At 31.4% G+C, this 22,401-nt stretch overlaps 2 protein-coding genes across 3 annotated transcripts; both read left to right on the top strand.

Annotated features, from left to right (window-relative positions):
- The first annotated feature begins 359 nt into the window (after window positions 1-359).
- Window positions 360-9,013, top strand: LOC115874424 (cell surface glycoprotein 1-like). 2 transcript variants are annotated; one of them, XM_030889590.1, is made up of 6 exons: window positions 360-515; window positions 4,591-5,141; window positions 5,414-5,519; window positions 6,906-6,942; window positions 6,988-7,287; window positions 8,756-9,013. In XM_030889590.1, exons 1-6 carry the CDS (start codon window positions 458-460, stop codon window positions 8,898-8,900), a joined length of 1,197 nt encoding a protein of 398 aa, XP_030745450.1. In that variant the 5' UTR covers window positions 360-457; the 3' UTR covers window positions 8,901-9,013. The 2 variants fall into 2 exon arrangements, with proteins under 2 accessions (XP_030745450.1, XP_030745449.1); XM_030889589.1 differs by having other exon boundaries at window positions 6,906-7,287.
- Window positions 9,014-14,170: 5,157 nt separating this feature from the next.
- On the top strand, window positions 14,171-21,999 carry LOC115874416. The gene is made up of 3 exons (XM_030889579.1): window positions 14,171-14,291; window positions 15,522-15,701; window positions 18,635-21,999. The coding sequence occupies exons 1-3, from the start codon at window positions 14,201-14,203 to the stop codon at window positions 21,997-21,999; spliced, it is 3,636 nt and encodes a 1,211-aa protein (XP_030745439.1). The 5' UTR covers window positions 14,171-14,200.
- The last annotated feature ends 402 nt before the right edge of the window (window positions 22,000-22,401 follow it).

Here is a 22,401-nt window from a genome sequence, read left to right as displayed (position 1 = left end):
GAGTCGACATATACCACCCCTGAAAATATTTGCACTTATTTAAGACTCGCCCTGTATAGTGAACAGTAAAAGAAATAAAAATAAATAAAGACCATAAAAGTCCAAATTTTTTTGGTATCTATACTGAATCATTCTCTACGACATTCAAAAAAAAAGGTTTGTATTCTTATGAATTAGAAAAGAAAAACAAAATTGTTGACATTAGCTACCTACTTCAATTTTGTTGATCTATTGAAAAATAAGTAATTGTAATGCAATTATTGTATTTATACAACTTCTAGGTAAATCGAATTAATAACTTTAATCCTTTTCTGGATTAAATTTTTATCAATTTCCATCGAAAAGTCTATAAAAGTGCGATAGGCAAACGTTACATTTTAGTGGCGAAATTTCAACAAAACTCGAAACAAAGCGGTGTAGACTAATCCGAAAGCGTATGATCTGTTGAAAATTTGACATGGATTTGAAGATTCTTCTTTTGGGAGCAGTGCTTTTCGTATGTGCGAACTCAGGGCGTAAGTTTTTCAAGAATCACTGATTTTTTAGTTTAACATAGTTTTACAGTGACACGTATTACAACTGTAAAACTCATAGAGTTATTATATTACAGTTGAGGGTTGGAAACTTTGGTGTTACACAGCAAAATAAAATCACTAAATCACCACAATACACCAAAACACTTTTACTTTTACACTGGACGCGCGTTTCGCTAACCATGTTAGCATCATCAGCAGATGATTATAAACTAAGTTTATAATTAATTATAAGATTTAGTGTTTTTATTTTGTTATTATATTAGCCAAAATCATGGATATTTATTATGGCTGTAGCGGAATCATTTCTTCAAAAAAGTCTTTACGTATTTGGTATTGATGGTCTAGGGGCTGTGGAATATGTATACAATTTTGTTGACAATGCTTGTGATATCTGGCACCCGCACAAAACAAATCTTGATAAATAAGCTACTATTAGTGAAAAATTAATAAGTTTGTAAAAATCTAAAAATTTGAATTGAATTGGCTATAACTCTTTCTATTCCATTTAAAAAAAAACATATGTTTGTGTCATATGTCAATAATGACAGGCTTTAGAAAAAATCGGAGAACACAAACTCATTAAAGGATGAGATTATCTATACAACTTTCATCTGAAAACTTTTTGTCTAAAATAGATTATAATGGAATTAGGGACAATTTTTAAAATAGCCGAAATTTGTTTTTTTCGCAATATCTAGTAAGTCACGAACTTTTTCCAAAATCTGAAAGGCGCATATTTATGACCCCACAAAACTGCAATTCTTTCCCCATTTAACCGACACTTTTCCGAGATACTTATAGAGAACATCGTAGAAAACTCACCCTGTATAAAAGACATAATACACTTCAAATAAATCGTTTATTTGACACAATATAACAAATCGTTGATCTTTTTATTACTTACATATTGTCATTTATTAGTAATCAATTATTAAAAGATTATTTCAGCCACGTGATATTATACATATTATATTCCTTTATTATTTTTTACTAAATTTAATAAATTAATTTTAAACTAATATTTATCTACTTTCAGTAAGTAGTAGCCTTGTTTATATTAGTAGTAAGTAATATTCTTACTATACAGGGTGAGTTTTTAAAGAATTCCGTTTAGACCAAACCAAATAAAAAAAACCACTTTATTGTTACTTATATATTATTAAATCATTTTGTTATTAATATGTTATATATTAGAAAAACGTTTATTTAATTATTATTGACAACTAATGGAAGCATTGTTTTTTTAAAACAATGATTAATAAAATAAAGTTTCTAATCTTATAATTTTATGCAAATTGTATATTTTACATAAAATAAAATAATTAATTGCGTTATTGTTACTGATTTCTAACATTCAAATCGTGTTCCATAGTTTACAATGGCTAGCTTCGTATTGTTTGTTCTAAACAAACGAATTTTCATGTATTTTTCTAGTTTCTTGATTTTGTTGCAAACAATACAATTTCAAAGATATACTTAACAAATTTGAAATCGAAAGATCGGTAGAATTTGAAGATATTGAATCAAAAATATTAATCACTACTATAAAACAGTATTATTATGCTTAGTCTGCCCAAAAAGATAAGAAGAAGATATCTGTTACATCACTATTTCTTAATATATCATAAAAGCACAGAATATCTAGCTACGCAACAGAAAAATACTCGAAATGAAAGACCTAAAATTGCACAAATAAAATACTAGATGGCGCGACAATATCATAATCAGAATATAATTGGAAATTTTCAACTTTCGGTTTTGAATCGACGTAGATCGACGGCACGTCGACGGCCTTAAAGCTCGGCTAAATATGCACAGTTGCCAGATTCAAACAGACTTTAATTGGCATCCCATTCTTTTTCTGGTGTATAATAATTTCTTTCTATTCTTCGTTTCTTGTCAGATACACTTATATTAATTATTCGTTTGGCTTTTAAAATAGTTTTAATTGTAAGTATATTATTAGAAAACATATGCTCTAAAAATACATTTTTAATATACACTACTTTATTATGTTAACTAAGAAAATAACTTTAATTACCTTTAAAATTAATAATATACAGGGCGATTTATAGTGATATTTATTAATGCTGTAACGTTAGTAATGAAATATACGTTTAATTAATAATGGAAATAATTTATTAAAATGCAGTACAAAAAATGTTAATTGACTAAAAAAATACTATAATAACAAATGTTTTCTGTTTGCTACGTTATTTATATAGAGCTAGGTAGATTTTCAAAAGTGACACAGATACAATTAATAATATATTAGTTCGGCATAAAAGTTGCTGTCACGACATCGTACAATAAATTAAAATTCGTAAAATAAATTAATATTATTAATTAAACAAATCTTTATAAAGAAACACAAGTATATCAAATTTGGGCCCAATCGAACGCCAGGAAATGGTATCGTAATATGGTACTACATTATGGTACCCCTTGATATGCTTCATGGTACCATAATATTGCAATGTCATCAAAAATACGCAAGTATAATCAAATATGAGCCCAATCGAACGTCAGGAAGTGGTATCGTAATATGGTACTATATTAAGGTGCCACTTTATATATGCATCATAGTAGATGCATCATAGTACCATCATATTACAATGTCACCGAAGATACTTACTATACCAAGTTAAGCCCAATCGAACGCCAGGAAATGGTATCGTATACGCGGTATATGGTACTATTATGGTACCTCTTCATATGCTTCATGGTACCATAATATTGCAATGTCATCAAAAATATGCAAGTATATATCAAATATGAGCCCAAATGAACGTCAGAAAGTGGTATCATAATATGGTACTATAGAAGGTACCGATTTGTATGCTCCATGGTGCCATCATATTACCATGTTACCGAAAATACGTAGTATACAAAGTTTAAGCTCAATCGAACGCCAGGAAATGGTATCGTAATATGGTACTACATTATGGTACCCCTTGATATGCCATAATATTGTAATGTCATCAAAAATACGCAAGTATAATCAAATATGAGCCCAATTGAACGTCAGGAAGTGGTATCGTAATATGGTACTATATTAAGGTACCACTTTATATGCATCATAGTACCATCATATTACAATGTCACCGAAGATACTTACTATACCAAGTATAAGTCCAATCGCACGCCAGGAAATGGTATCGTATATGGTACTATTATGGTACCTCTTGATATGCTTCATGGTACCATAATATTACAATGTCACTGAAGATACGTAATATACCAAGTTTCAGCCCATTCGAACGTCATGTATCGTAATATGGTACTATATTACGGTATCACTTGATATGCTTCATGGTACCATAATATTGCAATGTCAAGAAAAATACGCAAGTATATATCAAATACCGTATGATACCGAAAAAAACGGCGTCCAGTTGGGTGGGAAAAGACGATTGATGACATTTATTATTTTCATAAATTTACACATAAAATGACAGCGATTTTCATTTCATAGCCATCGCTAACGCCGTTTTTTCCCGATCATACGGTATGAACACAATCGAACGTCAAGAAGTGGTGTCATAATAGTAGAACAATACTTATTATATTGTCGCCGAATTACAATCAAAATTCAGGATTCAATTAGAATCAAACGTCAGGAAGTGATTTTAATTCAGCTCGTAAGATTTAACTCCAACTAATATGGCAAGTTAAATGGGTACTTAAACGTTTGAAAAAAGAGCTCTAATCTATTTTAATATGTTTAAATGATGTAGCAAATTTGAAGGTAGGCTTTATCGGGAAGTATTACAATATAAATTACACAATGGCAACACTGCATAAAATTCTTTTAAATTTCGTTTGTAGAAAACTGTTTTCCTTTAAATTTATCGCCCTCTGTTATGTAGTAGTGAAACTACCGCATCAAAATATCTGATTTGGAGACAGGCTTTAAAAGCCTGTCTCCTTTTGAGACCTACAATTTTATGCATGTAACGAGGCTTCTGTTGCGTAGCTAGATATTCTGTGATAAAAGTATCTGCTTTTTTATACAATTATTTTAATTTAATTAAATACTAGTATATGATTTTAGGTTTGCCGGTAGCGTTAAGCAGCAGCAGCGTAGACTGTTCCTTGCCGAGCAATCAAGTAATTCTCCATCCCCATCCTACCGATTGCAGCCAGTACCTCCAATGCGTCCATGGTAGTCCTCTAGAGAGACCATGTGCTCCAGGAACAGAGTTCAGTCCCACCGTTGGTGTTTGTGTACACATCGGTACATCCGGATGTACTGCTGGTTCAGAACCTGAGCTAGAAGAAGAACCTCAGCCAGAGCCAGAGCCAGAGCCAGAGCCAGAGCCAGAGCCAGAGCCAGAGCCAGAGCCAGAGCCAGAGCCAGAGCCAGAGCCAGAACCAGAGCCGGAGATAGAGCCCGAACAGGAACAGGAACCTACACCAGAACCTACACCAGAACCTGTACCCGAATCAACGCCGGAACAGGAACTGATACCAGAACCTAAACCGGACGCTGAAGAGGAAACAGAGAAACCTGAATTTACAACTCCCGAAGAAGTCGCCGAAGAAGAAGTATCCGAGGAAGTACCAGAAAGTACGCCCTTGCCAGAGATCGAAGTTGCAACTGAAGTAAGTATAATCATAGCACCATAATATGATCTGAAAAAAAGCGGTGTCCAATTGTCCATATTTTGTACAAAAATATTTGAATTTTAAAAGTCACTTAAAGATGCTGTAATATATCCATACATTTTTTTTTGGCTAATCTATTATATTGTCTTCTATACATCCGTTTTTTTCGTCTATACTGAATGTTTATTTTGATACGTTTTGACTGAACAGGTAAAACGTTATGTGTAGACGTAGCTTTACTGATAACTTATAAATATTACAATTTCAAGGTAACTACTGAGGCAGTCGATGTAACCACTGAACCGGCTTTGAAAGAAAATGAAGACAAAGATGTTGAATTGCCAGAACCAACAACTGAAGAATTGACTACAGAAAGTACGTTTTATTATTAATCTGTATAGATTTGTTCTTTATTCACAAATCTTCAGTATTACTGCGTATATATTCACTCAAATGTTCTATAGAGAATTTATAAAAATTGGCCACGACGTCACCAAAAACGTTGCAACTCAAAACTACTGCTAAATTAGATTTCTAAAAATTATTCTTCCGTCTTAAACAAAGACAGAACGATGTCACATCAAGTAAACGAATTAGCCGATAAAAAAGACTTTATGTTGGTACTCATGGAAATTGTTGCAAATTGTCATATCTTTCTTTGCAATTTGATATTTGTTATTTTCGATTTTATTGTTTTTTTTCTAATCTGACGTTTATTTCTGTAATAATTACAGACAAAGTAATAATGTAAAATATTCGTATAGGATGAGAAATTGGCTTTGAATAAGAAGACTAAGGAAGGAGCATAATGCTATCCATGTATTCATGCATGGTGGGCGGAAAAGCCACCATAAAAGCTCTCTAGGGTGGGGATCCTTGACAGTTCTGTTTGACGATTCATTTGACACATTTGAATTTGATTTGAAATTTTGTGGATTTGTCAGTCTTTACGGAGCTTATTTTATGTTATTTATTATTTATTCTACTACTGATAGTAAAGTAGGTAGTAAATCTAGATGGAAATTGTGGCAGAACTTAAATTAACAGTGACACTATCGCAATTTATCGAAAAAGACTCTAAAATAGTTGGTTGTGTAGCGTGCGGTAGATCTCGGCAAAAATTGAGTGAAATAATGGAACAACTTTTCGCTAGTAAGTGACTATATAATATACATACGTGTAGTAAACCGATCATTTATGAAATTCACTTAAATTAACTAAATTATATATTTTTTCTTGCATTTTAGCTTTTATTTATTACTTGTCAAAGATTAGATGTCAAAAGAATTTAGATACGTTAATTTGACTCAAGAATTTGACTTACCTGCTTCAGTAGCGTATCGGATGTTTGTGTTAATAAATACTTATTATAACTTATCTATTTTTATTAGAATTATATATTTTTATAACAATTTTAATAACTACCAACATTTATTCACAACGTAAAATAAAACAACAAATTATTGAGTCTACCCCACGTCTACCCTACATCATAGTTTTACATTTTTTAAATAAAATTAGAACGACACTGATAAACCGGAATTTAAGTCGGCCATATTTGTGGCCCATCGCGGTGTACCTAAGATTTTTGATATGCTCCTTCCTTAGTCTTCTTATTCAAAGGAAATTGGTGACAAAATTTTATTTAATCTTTGTCAAAAGTCAAAGTAAAAAAATAGTCGTGGCAACATTGCGATAAATCTTTAATAACGCACACTCCAACTGTTATTGATTTTTCTATATCATTTCGTATACTTTTAGAGCCCGTAGAGCCTCCAGTTGAGGAACCTGAATCTCCTGAGCTTAAACCCGAAGTACCAGAGGAGGAAAGCGCCGAAGTGATTGAACCCGAAGTACCGGAAGAGGAAGAACCTGAAGAAATTGAACCTGAAAAACCGGAAGAAGTAGATCCCGAAGTGATTGAACCTGAGAAACCAGAAGAGGACGATTCTGAGGAAGCTGAGAAATCTGAAGAGAAAGATTCTGAGGAAGCTGAGAAACCAGAAGAGGACGATTCTCAGGAAGCTGAGAAACCTGATGAACCAGAGCCAGAAAATGATTCTGAGGAGTTGGAAGAATCAGCAGAATCTGAAGAACAGCAGGAGACAGATTTATATACTGTCTGTGCTGAACACGCAGACAGGTAAATTCTTCTTTTAATATTACTATTTTCTTGAAGAAAAATCATATTTATTTATAATAATCTTTTCAATATTTAATTTCTTTTTTAATTTATGAACAAGATGATTCAAAAGTTGTAATTTATTCAGAGAAATATTATACAGGGTAGTCCATTATTCCGAGGAAGTTCAGTATCCTTTTTGTTCTTCCCCTAGGAGATGCAAGACCTTGTCGTTGGTGGGGTCTTCTTCTACATCGGGTGTCTCAAAAAAACTAACGATAAAGATGTATTTTTTGAAATTCCAACCCTTATTTTTTGTACAGCATTGGATTCAGCATAAAATTCTGAATTTCTGATTTTTCCATATCTTCATTATCAGCAACGATATTGGACCTCCTCAAACTAATTGGTCACCCTGTATATATTAATTTGCTGAGTAAATTTACTGAACTTCAGAATAAAAATAAGTTTAAATAAGTATTAATATTGATTCAGTTTTAGTTAAAGTGTACTTATATATTACTATACTAGATACAATATGATCGAAAAAAAGACGGTGTCAGCGATGGCTATAAAATCAAAATCGCTGTCATTTTATATGTAAAACTAATTAATAATTTGTAACGATGATGATAAAGCAAAGCAAGAATTTCCATTAACATACAAACTGGATAAAATTTTCTCACATTTATGTCAGCATGAGAAAAAAACAATATGGCGATATTATTATATAACTTGGTAATTATTGAGGGGTAGTTTTATCTCGTTGGAATTTGACTTTCAAAAAATTCGTTTACCAAAAATAAGCTTTTTACGTCAAGCAGTTTAAGCAGAATCGTGGTTAATCAATTACCCAACTTTTTGGAACACCCTGTATGATTTTTTTAAAAAAATTCAAAATATGTAAAAAAAAACAAAATAAATTATGCGTGTCCAAGCGTTTTCCCGAAAGACTAACCGTTTTTTAAATAACAAATATTGATATTTGAGGGGCGTTTTCATCTTCTTGGAATTTGAGGAATTGACACCCCACAGTCAATCCGTTTGCCAAAAATCAGCTTTAAACGTCAAGCAGTTTAAGGAGAATCGTGATTACTCAATGGTCATATTTTATAAAACTCCCTGTATACATTTTTAAAAAATCTTAAAATTTGTAAAAAAACAAAATAAAATATACGTGTTTAAGCATTTTTTCAGAAACTTGGCCGTTTTTTAAATAAAAAATTTTGTAATATTTGAGGGGTGGTTTCGCCCCCTTGGAACTGGAATTTCAAAAAATCCCTTCGTATAGAACCTCTACACCCTAGAATCAACCTGTATGCCAAAATTGAGCTTCTTACATTGAGTGGTATGAACAGGATCGTGATTAATCAGTATATATTAGTATAAATTACGTGGGGAATATCATCGATGATAATTTTTAAGCCAAATAGACGCCGTTTTTTTTTGGTTCGAACGGTATAAGTTACAATAATGTTCTTTTTTTCAGATTCTATGTAACTGCCAACCCTAACAGCTGCACTAGTTTCGTGATTTGTAACTTTGGCGAGCCCATTATCAGGGATTGTCCCGAGGGTCAGATATATAATTCGGTCATCAACAGCTGTTCTACCAGTGGTACCTGTTCAGTTTAAGCAGTAAACGGAAAATGCGTATACACTCACTATAAAATATTTGGCTAAATATTTATTTTGATATTTGTGCCAAATTGTATATATGTATATGAATAAATATTATGAAGAAGTGATGTTTCTTTTTCGTCAATATTTTTTTCGATCTATAAGGCCTATTGTGTTTGTTCGTAACCACCGTAATAACAAGGCCGGACAGCTGTGACGTAAAAATCTCGTGACGTCACCAACTGGAGGCCCAACTCTATTTAGCAGCGTTGTTAATTACCCGATAAAAGTTCAAATTGTGGATCTTTTTTCACTCACCAGATATATTTCGAAGTTTTAAAATGCCTTTTTCCGAGTTTTTAAAAATATTATAGTATATAAAAATAATTTTAATAGAATACGGAAAAAATCATACCAGTCAATAAATGTTTATCTCTCACTTTTTATTAATCAAATTTAATAAAGGAATATTTTCAGTTCACAATAATGTATAATATGAGAAAAAAAACATTAAAAAAATAGATATTTTTTATAGTATATATTATGTATTTTATCGATATTTCACGCCCCCTGTCGTAGCGCGTAGCGGAGTGATATTGCCGCAGTTGACAGTAGTGATGAGTGAAATATCGGTAACTGTGACTTTGTCACTGATATTCTATAATCACAGTCACGGCCTGTGACTGATTTGAAAATAAACGGTGACTTGCTAAAGCGTGACGATTACAGTTAATTATAATTTCTCTGGTAACGAGAAAATACTTCACATAGCGGGACGTCGCGTGTCGCGAACGCAGCTGCCGATGGCGCCGGTCGTGACTCAGTTCACAGTCACGAGTCACGACGTACGTCTCAAGCCCCGTTCTCAGAACTGCGTCGTGTCGACAGCGACACTGATTGACACTTCAAACGACCAATGGGAGCTATACTAAATTTAAAATTGACAGCTGTTTGAATTTTGTACAAATCTGATTGGTTCTTTTGTCGTGTCGCTGGCGACAGTCGCAGTTCTGAGAACGGGGCTTCAAGCCCCGTTCTCAGAACAGCGACTGTCGCCAGCGACACGTCAAGAGGACCAATGAGATTTGTACAAAATTCAAACAGCTGTCAATTTTAAATTTAGTACAGCTCCCATTGGTTGTTTGAAATGTCAAACTGTGTCGCCAGCGACACGACGTCGTTCTGAGAACGGGGCTTCATAGGATAGATATCTGACAAAGTGATCTAAAGACAGTGACTGTTAGAAGTGATTTAATTTTTTATGTATTTTATATTTTATTACTATTTTCTATCACTACGAATCGGTTTAGTTCCTTTTTAGTTTAGCAGGTTTTTTTAAAGTCAAACATAAAGTTTTACCTTTATACAGTTTATTTTTTTTAGAAACTTAATTTTTTGCATATTTCGTTTATTTTAATAGAAAAGAAAATATTTGTTGTTTAATGTATTACTTATCTCGTGTTGTTAAGTTTCGTTCGTTATGGTTATGAGCATATTGCATATTTTATTCTTTTCCCGTTGGTTTCTTTTAATAAAAAAATTGTTTTATTTTTATTTTTTAATATACCTTTTACCCACTGTTTAGTGTTTTCTATTTCAGCGGCCTTGGATAAAGGACAAATAAAAATTAGTATAACAACAACAACAGAATCGTATCATTCGTATTGTATCTTATATTTTAGCCGTGATTGTGCTTTCGGATTCATAATCATAAAGTCGCAGTCACAGTTAAGAGTCACAGATAATACAAAGTCGCTGTCACAGGTAAGCCTGTGAACAGAAAATCACGGTTTGGCTCATCACTAGTTGACAGCAGGGTTCGGAAAACTACATGATACTTTTAAAAACTACATAAACTACATTACATGTAGTTAATGTAGTTTATGTAGAGGGTGTAGTTTATGTAACCTATGTATGTAACTTTCAAATGTCAAAGGTTTGAGGTGAGGTTATAATAAGTTGAAGCTTTAAAAACACATAATGTATTTAAGAAAACAGAAGAAATATGGCTTTAAACATAATATTTACATCATATTATCTCTATTACACCTCATACAAAAGAAAATTATTCATAATATCAATACATAGTTTATTAACGTAGTTTTCATGTAGTTAATGAACGGGAAAAGACGTAGTTTTTTAAGAAAAACTACACGTAGTTAATCAGGTAAATTACGTCTTAGTTAACTAGTTCCGAACCCTGGTTGACAGTCATCGATTTATCGGTAGGTGTGCGGACGTGGTAACTATAATCGATAATAGAAGGGTGAAAATAGTTATATATCTGTAAAAAGAGGTGTTTAAACTATAAAGTAATTATAAGTGCAATTATACAATTTAAAAGGTATAATGCCTTATAATGTCTAAATAATAAGATGTGAATATTATATTTAAAGCTATATTTCTTCTGTTTTCTCAAATATATTTATATGTATTTTCTAAAACTTTTACTTATCTTTTACCTCACCTCAAACCTTTCATATTTGAAAGTTACATAAACTACACCCTCTACATCGATTAACTACATGTAATGTAGTTTATGTAGTTTTTAAGAGTAACATGTAGTTTTCCGAACCCTGATAGTAATACTGATCAAATTATTAGTCATGCTTGTTATTTACTAAATTCTTTAAAATGAGATGAAAATAATAAAAAATTTCTAACTTTTATCTGTGTTCAATATTAAAATTATTAACTTGAGTTGAGTAACAGGTTGAGCATGAAGTAATAACATATTGTTTTAATGAGTAAAATATGAGGTATGTTTTACTAGAGAACTTGCAAACTGATCCTCCTGAAAGTAGGTTTGGAAAATATAGGCAGTTAGCCGGGAGTCAGTATAGTATTTGTGTGCGACATTTATATGAAGGTGAAAAGAAACTTAAGATTCAGTCATTAATGTCCCTAAAAATAATTTAACATTTTTAGACAACACTGATATTGAACAAAATTCACTTATAAAAAACCTTACTAAAGGCAGTCTTGGGCTTCCAAAAGATGAAATAACTAAACCAGTTTTATTTGAATATATAATTTTTAACAAAGTTTTAATAATTTATTTAAAAGACTGCTTTACATTTCATTTAAGTTCAACATATGATGTTTATATACCTAATATTACAATTATAAGTTTAAAAATGACCGAGATTAGGAAATATCTTCAAAAAAGACCTTTAAATTATTTTTTTCTCAAAACTACGTTTGTGACTTAATATAGTTTGCTTTGGGGGTACAGATATATTGTTTGATTGTTGAAAAATATGTTACAATTTATATAAAATATTTTATTAATAGCAGTGTCCAATAAATCAATCAGTTCGAAAATTATATCTAATCATGAAATGATTCAAATTCTTATAATTTGTGTATTATTAATGATTTATGAATAAAGTCTTATCACAATAACCTTGCCATCTTAAGAATTTTTTGGTAATTATTATTGAATTTGACCAAATTAATGGCTAATGTTCATACAAAGAGCTATTGACCTGATTTTTTTTATTTAGTTTTTTGAAAAATTTATTGTACTAATATTGCAATTACGATATTTAAATATAAATAAATAAATTTTTAGTGTAGACAAATTAGTTGGAATTTGTCTCAGACCTAAATAGCTGAATAACTATTAAAATATAAGAAAGATTTACTCAACAGAAAATTAAATTTTGTAATAATTAGGTTTTAAGGCACACCGCCATCTTTCGCAATTGACAGTTCATGTCACATGTCAGTCACGAATATTAATGTATCACAATGTATCACTCACTTATAATCTGTAAACTTTGCTGTAAACTGAAAGTGTAAAGCAATTATATTAAATTAAAAATAAAGAAAAGTATGAAGTTAAGAGTCCATTTGACTAGCCCGAAAAAGTAGCAAAATAAGCTTTCGGCATTTTTTAACGTTTTATGTGAAACTGGCTAGGTATTTTTACACAAATGAAGAAGAAAATTAAAGATAAAGGATTATACTATACACGTATTGTAGCACATTTTAGAAAAGTTTTTTATTTTTAAGATTTCGATGGTCAAACATCAACAAAATATTCCTTATGTTTGAACTAAATTTTCGCGAAAATAACGACATAAATTAAAATTCCGTTACAATACGTTACAATATAATTTATATGCTTTTGTAACAAATTGCTCGCTATTTTATGACAAATTCTGAAGCTCCGCAAATTTTAATCAAGCCTTAAACAAAGCAAGTGTGTTTGGAATTTCGGATGTGGTCTAACACAGCAGGATCGGGCTAAGCTGAGGCAGATTTCTGAGATATAATATATATTTCCTTCGGCCACACACCCGCTTTGCCCGACCCCTGAGAGCAACCCGAACAGTACAGCGCCAGCGTAATAGACTGTTAAAAGTGACATTAAAATATTAATAATGTTACTTAAAGAACGTGAGTCTGAGCGTGGGGTAGGTAGATAAAGATCTTGCTCCACGTTCCTGAATGGATAAGTGTGAGACGGCCTTTCTTGAGAAGCTGATACATGCTTACGTATTAGGCAAACGGATTCAAATATAAATAAGGAAGGAAGAGTTAATATATTTTTTTTTTAAAGAAGTCCTGGCAGTGAGTTCTGCCGATATTCACTGGGATTAAACACCTAGTGAATATCGAACAGCTCTCTTCTGGAGCTTGAAAATGCGGTCAAATTGAGTCGCACAACACGTACCCCAGAATGGAAGGGCATATCTGAGGTGCGACTCAAAAAGTGCATAATAAACAGTTCTAGCCACTGACAAGTTAAGCTCCTTAGAAACAGATCTTAATGGAAAACAGGCAGAGCTTAATTTTTTCGACAATGATATACGACAATTTTTTAATTTTTTTGACAATCGAATATAAACGAACATGTCTTTCTAGACCATGTGCCGTCACTTATCTAAGCACTCGGTGACAAGAGTCGAACGCTTACTACTTCATATTGATGTCACATGACAAAAGTTTAGTAGTCAGTATAATATATGGTAGTTTCAAACAATTTAAACCTTAAAAAGAGACAATATGGACTTATGGGTTTTCAGTAATTTTATTTGAATATCTCCATCTTTTCCCTAAATTTTGACTCTAAATTGACCCTAATTTAAAAAATTCCTAGTTGTTTCAAAAAACAAAATCTAATATTAAAATTTTACAAGATATGACTCATTATGATATTTAAAAAAGAATCAATTATGTCGTTAACCCCACTGACTAAACATTATCATTAGCAACCTATATAAACTAAATCGTTTTTCAAAATATATTAATTTGTTAAAAAACGGGTTATAAGAAGTGTTTTGATTTCGTGATCCATATTTTTTAATATGTTTAATATAAGAAGATTTTGTTCTGTCTTCTGGTGTTTTCTAATTTTTAACTTATTTGGAAGGCAGTTGGGAGTTAGTACCCTCACAAGTAAGTACCTATATTGTTATTACCCTATATTGTAAATTATCCGCATGATCGAAAAAAAACGACATCAAGTTACTTTAGAAATCACAATCAATATCAATTGGTGCAAAGTAATATCAAAGAGCACAGTTGTGCATTAATGTGCCTGATAATATACCGTTTTTTAAATAAAACCGCTAAAAATTCTTAAATACCTTAAATACAAAATATGTTCATTTTTTAATTCTCTATCTAACAAAGAAATAATAACAAGATGTTCCATTTAAAAAAAAACGAAGAAAAACTATTTAATATTTTATAAAGTTTGCCATAGAATTTTGAACAGCCTGTATGGTTTAAGATTACGATATTTATAGCAAAGTAAGTACATATCAACTATAAATACCTAGTACAGTTTTGATTTCAGGACATTTCTTGTATATTTAATATTTTTTTTAAAAAGGCTGAAAAAAAGTGTTTTTATTTATTTATTAATATTTCTGACACTATAAAAAAAATAATTAATAATATCTTAAGATTATGTAAAGTGTTCAGAAAGGAAGCCAAAAATGATATAATATACAAGATGTCATACACTTCACTTTTCTAGGGGCTCACTTTTTTGAGCCATCCTGTATAGTTAAGGCATCCTAAGCAGGGCCTATTTTTCATCTGGTCGGGCCCTAAGGCCCAAGCAAAAATTCGAGCCCTCTTTTCCAATTAAATTTCAAAAATTCTCTTGTTAGTTTGGGTTAAAAAAAAAATAAAACAATTATTTTTATTTTTATTTTTTTAATAATATAAAAAAATAAATAAACATTATTATATTCAAGAAAATAAATAATGAAAAAAAAATTATATCAATCTGAAGCTTATTTTATTTAATTCTATTTTCCTTATCAGAGGTAACTGTTTTTTTTTTCTCTGCTATGTAAATTTACATTTGAAATTATGAACATTTTACAACCCTTTAACGGGCCCCCCAGATCACCGGGCCCAAGGCCCGGGCCTTATGGGCCTTATGGTAAAATAGGCCCTGATCCTAAAAGTTGGGATATTTTCCTGAAATACATCCTAAAAAATACTTTAGGCAAAGTGTACAAAATTCTATAGGTCCATACTTAAACAAAATTCCTGTATTTTTTATTATAGGACTTACAGATGCCTGATGTACTTTTGTCGGATCCTGTATATGAAAACGAAACCAAAGAATTAGTTATGAAAAACTCATTCGTTTATATGCATTTCTTGCAGGTGAATGCGTCAAAAACGGATTGTATGCTCATCCGACGGAATGCGACCAATTCTATTCATGCTCGCCTTTAGGGCCAGTTTTGATGACCTGCCCACATGGCTTCAACTTCAACGAGGAATACTCCATTTGTGACTGGCCGCATAATTCTAATTGTTACGACAAAAACAATCAACAAAAAGGTAATTTATTGAAAATACTCCCCATATGTATATCTATGTATAAAGAAAACCTAGGAACTAATGGGGTTGCAGTCGGAAGGGTTTGAAATAAAATTAATACAGTTTGTTAATTGTCAAGCTTTCGGAATATATTCATTCCTTCCTCAGGACATCAACGTGGTATAAGAGACCTTCATGAAAAAACGTTATCTCTTGTACCTCTTGTACCACGTTGATGTCCTGAGGAAGGAATGATAATAATAGTAATGAATAATAAATGGTGATGTAATGAATAATAAATGAATAGTAATTGGTGAATAATAAATAAATTCCGAAAGCTTGACAATTAACAAAGTGTATTAATTCTATTTCAAACCTTTCCGACTGCAACCCCACTAGTTCCTAGATTTTCTTTCTCACTAATCAGTCGATACTACTGTCTGCTCTATGTATAAATCTATATCTAACCTAACCTAAACAAAATATACAGGGTTGTTCACCACATACGACACGAAGTATTGTAGCTAAACGACTAGATTTTTAACAATTGTAAATTTTGGATTCGTTGAAGGACTATTAGAGCTACAATTTAAAAATATTTTTACAAAACACAGAGTGTCCCAAATAAATAAAAAATATCAAAGTTGTATTTTTTTAAATGGAACACCCTATATATTATTACATTTTTAGTTTCTACACTTAAAATAAAGGTAAATTTGATTAAGGTTTATTACACTTAAACCTTACCGTTTTTGAAATATTTTCAATTTTGTGAAATTGCAGTATAAATTTTAAGGCTTCATTTCTCCGAGGGTATCAAAGTTTTTATTACTAAATATTTACTGAAGTTTATTTATTGATCAATAACTGACCAATAAATAAACTACAGTAATGCAATAATAAAAACTTTACTACCTTATACAGAGTGTCTAAAAATTAATTTTAAATAATTACTAGCTTTAAACGGCAATAATTTGTTTAATTTAAATGGAACACCCCGTATATATTTTATAGGAATCAGATGCACAATTTAATTGTCTATCAAATTGTATTATACGATTTTTTACCTATCTCTTCAAGTTTCCGTAGAAAATGCATTTTCTTGTAATTTAGAACCCATTTATCAATATACCCATGGAATACTGACATTTTAGATTATTTTTAAAGATGTACCAAATTTTTAAAGAGTACAGATACTAATCTTGTCGATATAGTTCGTTTATTTCATTAAAAAAAAACTGTTTAAATATTTGTTAAAAAGGACCAATTAATATGATTCCAGTATTCAAACTACATTAATTGACTGTTTGCGTTGATTAATAATAATTGCTCCAAATACTATATTATGTTTGTGTATTAGACAGTGTGGTAAAAAGTAACACCTTAAAAATGATATTTAATTTTTCGACAAATGCCCATTTATAACAACAGTTCATTTTCATAACTTATTATTATATTGATTTCTGATTCAAATCCACATTTATTTAGAATAATTTATTAACGAACACAATTAAGTATGTAGTTAATTAGTATTTGGGCGGAAATACTGGGGGTATAATATTTAATTAATGGTATACTCTTTTATAAAGATTTAAATAGTTTTTTTTGCATACAAATGGGCTAGTAATATTATCGTTTTACTAAAAACGATAATATTACTAGCCTGTACGTTTTGTACATTTGTTGTTTTAAAAACAATCTAAAATGTCAATATTCCATGGGTATATTGATAAATGAGGTCTAAATTATACGAAAATGCATTTTCTACGAAAACTTGAAGTAATAGGTAAGAAGTGGTATAATACAATTTGATAGACAATTAAATTGTGCATCTGATTCTCATAAAATATACAGGGTGTTCTATTTAATGTAAATAAGTTATTGCCGTTTAAAGCTAGTAATTATTTAAAATAAAATTTTAGACACTCTGTATAAGGTAGTATAATTTTTATTATTGCAACACAATAACTGATCGATAAATAAACTTCAGTAAATATTTAGTATTAAAAACTTTGATATCCTCGGAGAAATGAAGCCTTAAAATTTATACTGCAATTTCGCAAAATTGAAAATATTTCAAAAACGGTAAGGTTTAAGTGTAATAAACCTCAATCGAATTTACCTTTATTTTAATCGTAGAGACTAAAAATGCAATAATATACAGGGTGTTCCATTTAAAAAAATACAACTTTGATATTTTTTATTTATTTGGGATACTCTGTATCTTGTAAAAATATTTTTAAATTGTACATTTGTTAAAATCTAATCGTTTAGCTACAATACTCCGTGTCGTATGTGGTGAACAACCCTGTATAAAACTATACAAAAGTCGTGTGAGTACGACCAGTTATAACTGAAAAATGTAATGTCAGACTCGCTCGCCAAACGTGCAGCCTCGCCACCAAAAGTATCATTTTTACTCCTAATAAAACAATATACTATTATTTCCATAGATTATTTCTTACTGAGTTAAAATAAACTTATAATCGTCTTGGTTACGCTTACCATAAATAATCATAACTCCCTTAGAATATTATTAACAGGAATTAAAATACCATAGTTCCCTCTACCTTTTATAGGTACAACCATACAATACAATAGAGATTTTTAAATCAAATAAAAAATGCACTTATTTTTCCACTCAAATATTTGACATTTATTAAAATGAATCATTTTATTAATGGAAATAACAGTCTGGCATATCTGCCTGCCTGAACTATATAACTATACATATGCCTCCTGAACTAATACAAATATACCGGAAGATTAATCTTAAGATCATTTTAAAATGGGTCAAAATATACTAAAATCAGTAAGAAATAAAATTATCTATGTATCAGGGGAATTTTAAAGTGTCAATAACCTCGGGCAATTATTTTCCCTCTGTAATTAACACTTTTATAATTCCCTCGATAATTTTACTAGGAATATAAATATTTTTTCTTCCTTTTTAGGATACGTACCAGACTTCTGTTCCAATTTTATTTACGCCCATCCTCAAGACTGTTCAAAATTCTACCTCTGCTCACCTTTTGGCCCTGTCCAAATGAACTGTCCAGCCCCACTACACTTCAATCCAGTCTTACTTGTCTGCGACTGGCCGCATAATGCACAATGCGCATCTTATCAAAAAGATAATTTAAACATTCAAACCTCCTCATCGACCCCTTATTATATCGAACAATTCAATTCTACACTATCAGACTCTACAACTTTATCAACATTTACAACAAACGATGAAACAGAAAGTACAGAAGTCCAAAGTACTACTGATTTAACATCAACAACAGAAGGCGTTTTAGAATCTACAACAAATACTGTTTTTACAACTACTGAAGAGATAACATTCTCTACAATCGATTCTACTACCGGTACTTCCATAACGGTTCCAACAGAAGAGTTAACAACATCATTAGATCAATCAACAACAACTTATTCAACTACCCTCAACGATTTAAGTACAACAACTGATATTTCTACGACTTTCGCAGACACAGAAATCGATAAAATTGATGTATATCAGAAAAACAACGACCAGCTTCTTTTTGAGGGCTCAGAAATATGCCCGAAATCAATATGGCCTCATCCAAACGACTGTACCAGATTCTACATGTGCGGTTCGACCGGTCCTGAGCTATTTGCCTGCCCAGACGACCTGGTTTTTAATCCAGTTCTCCTTGTATGCGACTGGAACTATAAATCTGAGTGTTTGGTTAATATCAACGGAAGAATTCTAGAAGAATCATCTACTACTGTTATATTTGAAGAAAACAATGATATGACAGAAGTTACTACAAATTCTAATCAATGTCAAGGTACTATATGGGCACATCCGGATTGTACTAAATATTATATGTGCGGAACTACAGGTCCTGAATTATATTCTTGTCCAGAAGGACTTTATTATAACAGTGATTTTCATGTATGCGACTATGATTCAAGCTGCAAAGGAAGCTTAAGTTTAGATACATTAACAACTACTGAATTAAATGACTTAACTGATTCCAGTTTTCAAAGTACACAAAATTATAACGATGGAAATACCGAGACCATGGTAAATTTAAAGGTATGTCAAGGAACGATTTGGGCACATTCAGATAGCACTAAATATTATATATGCGGACCAACAGGACCAGTAGAGTACACATGTCCTGAAGGACTTTGTTATAATAAAGAATCTCACTTTTGTGATGATAATCTAAGTTACTGTACCCAAAAAATTAATCTAGACACATTATTACCAACCACTGAACTCATTTTAAGAAATGTAAACAGCGCAACTTTGCCAGGCATCTATGAAGGTAGCGGAGATTTCAACTTAGGTGAAGATTTAGAATCATCAACTGATCTAAGTATTTCTGAAGATGCGACATTTGAATCATCTTTAAACGAAGAAAATTTACATCCTTTATGTCTGGGTACTATGTGGCCTCATCCAATTGAAGATAACAAATTTTATAAATGCGGCACACTTGGACCTAAATTGTTTGAATGTCCTGATACTCTTTATTTCAATCCAGCTTTGATGGTATGTGATTGGAACAAACTCATCGAACAACCACCGAACTTAACAGCAATAAGAACATCGATAAGTGTGTCAAATAATTTTGGTAACGGATCATCAGAAGATTTAAATGAAACAAGAAGTTTTGTTATAAACGAAAACGGTGAATTTAGTGTAATTAATGAAAATAACAATAGATTATGTGAAAAGGAGATATGGCCTCATCCAAACAATTGTTCTTGGTTTTATAAATGCGGTTCCAATGGTGCTGAATTACTTCGATGTCTTGAAGGGCTTTACTTTAACCCAACTTTGCTTGTTTGTGTCTGGAATAAACCTGCCGAGTGTGCAATCACTTCAACAATTTCAACAGAAACTGAAGAATCCTCTACAGATACTTTAATTAATGATACGAATGATACTGTTACAGAAATCGTTGGACTGTATGATTATAATAATACTCTATGTGAAGGTAGAATATGGCCCCATCCAAATCAATGTTCAAGATACTACAGATGTGGTCCTTCTGGTCCTCAATTATTCGAGTGTCACAATGGTTACTATTTTAATTTTACCTTGCTTGCTTGTGACTGTAACCAGCCAGTTGAATGCAGATCTGAACTAATTGAGATAAATTTATCAGGACAGCAATACGAGCAATCAACTATATTTTCTAATAACGAAAATGGTGTTACAACTGAAGTTATAGAGGGTTTGTGCAGGGGTAGTATATGGTCTCATCCTAATGATTGTACAAAGTTTTATAAATGTGGTTCCCTAAGTCCCACATTGTTTCAGTGTCCAGATGGACTGTATTTTAACCCAGATTTACTAGTCTGCGACTGGATGAAATCTTCTGAATGTCAAACAGACTTAAACGATTACAACTCTGAAGCAACAACAGATATTCTCCCTGTTACTGAAACTACTGAATATAACACAAAACAAATTGATTCAATCTCTACAAATTTAGATGAAATAAGCACTTTTACTGATGTTACAGATACAACAACAAGTTTACCAGGTTTAATTGAAAATATAACAGAGTTATGTCCAAGTACAATGTGGCCACATCCAAACGATTGTACCAAATTTTATACTTGTGGTGCTACTGGACCAACTGAATTTGATTGCCCTGGTAACTTGCATTTTAGTCCGAAATTGCTCGTGTGTACATGGCCTTATCTCGCCGATTGTCAGTCTGTATCAGACTTAAACTTAGGCACAACAGAAAACACAATCGGATCTGGAGAAACTGTTCTTTCTGAGTCATCTAGAGATTCTGAAGAAGATACCAGTATTTTATATGGAAAACTTCATCTATCAGATGTAGAAGAATCAAGTCAATTTGGAGTAACTACACATACTAGTTTAGGTGTTATATTACCACACCCTAGTGACTGTACCAAGTTTTATTTGTGTGACTCTCAAGGACCTGTAGAGTTTTCTTGTCCAGGAGGACTATATTTTGATTCAAATACTTTGGTTTGTATTGGCTTGACACCTTTAGTGTGCCACAGTAACTTGAATAAGACTAATGAGCCTGTTGTCACAACAACTGGTAGTGTTGAGTCGGTTGAGGTCACTAGTTCTTCTATAGACAAACAGAACGTCAATTCTTGTCGAGGGGATACATGGCCACATTCAACAGATTGTACTAAATTCTACGTTTGTGGTTCCAATGGACCAATAGAAGTATCTTGTCCCAATCAGTTTCATTTTGATCCAGAAATATTAGTATGCGATTGGCCTCAAAGAGCTGGTTGTAGGGTTAAAAAAAATGGATTTTTTTTTGAAAGGATGAAAGGGTTATGAATAACAGTACTTTGTGAAGACGTATGCTCTGTATATTACTTATTTTTATTTAATTTTAATGTATAAGAAGACAAACAAGAGTTTAAAAGCTTAGTAGTATATTTTTACAGAATTCACTTATTAATTTGTATAATTAAGAGAATATCTTAAAAAGAAAAAAGAGATAGGAGATAGTGTTTTATTAGTATTTGCTGTAAATATAATACTGTATGTTTTAGTGTGTAATATTGTTTTTCTTTTTAAGATTTTACAGAATGGTAAATCCTAGTGATAACCAGCCACAAGCTTGAAAGAATTTTGGAAAATTCTCTCAAGCTTTATATATCACTGGATTTGATAGAATTACACAAATAAATAGTGATTTTTTTTATGCTATCTGAAGTTTTACAGATTTCAGAGAGT

The sequence above is a fragment of the Sitophilus oryzae genome, unplaced genomic scaffold (genome assembly GCF_002938485.1).
Source record: "Sitophilus oryzae breed Bouriz unplaced genomic scaffold, Soryzae_2.0 scaffold_127_pilon_pilon, whole genome shotgun sequence".
Classification (NCBI taxonomy): domain Eukaryota; kingdom Metazoa; phylum Arthropoda; class Insecta; order Coleoptera; family Curculionidae; genus Sitophilus; species Sitophilus oryzae.
This window is presented reverse-complemented; position numbering and strand designations above follow the sequence as displayed.

What these genes read in the sequence shown, in the direction of transcription:
- LOC115874424 (XM_030889589.1), top strand. Translation starts at nt 458, where the DNA reads ATGGATTTGAAGATTCTTCTTTTGGGAGCAGTGCTTTTCGTATGTGCG. An exon ending in CGTATGTGCGAACTCAGGGC is followed by an intron (nt 516 to 4,590) that starts GTAAGTTTTTCA and finishes ATATGATTTTAG; the next exon opens with GTTTGCCGGTAGCGTTAAGC. An exon ending in TGAAGAATTGACTACAGAAA is followed by an intron (nt 5,520 to 6,905) that starts GTACGTTTTATT and finishes GTATACTTTTAG; the next exon opens with AGCCCGTAGAGCCTCCAGTT.
- LOC115874416 (XM_030889579.1), top strand. Translation starts at nt 14,201, where the DNA reads ATGTTTAATATAAGAAGATTTTGTTCTGTCTTCTGGTGTTTTCTAATT. An exon ending in GGGAGTTAGTACCCTCACAA is followed by an intron (nt 14,292 to 15,521) that starts GTAAGTACCTAT and finishes CATTTCTTGCAG; the next exon opens with GTGAATGCGTCAAAAACGGA. An exon ending in CAAAAACAATCAACAAAAAG is followed by an intron (nt 15,702 to 18,634) that starts GTAATTTATTGA and finishes CTTCCTTTTTAG; the next exon opens with GATACGTACCAGACTTCTGT.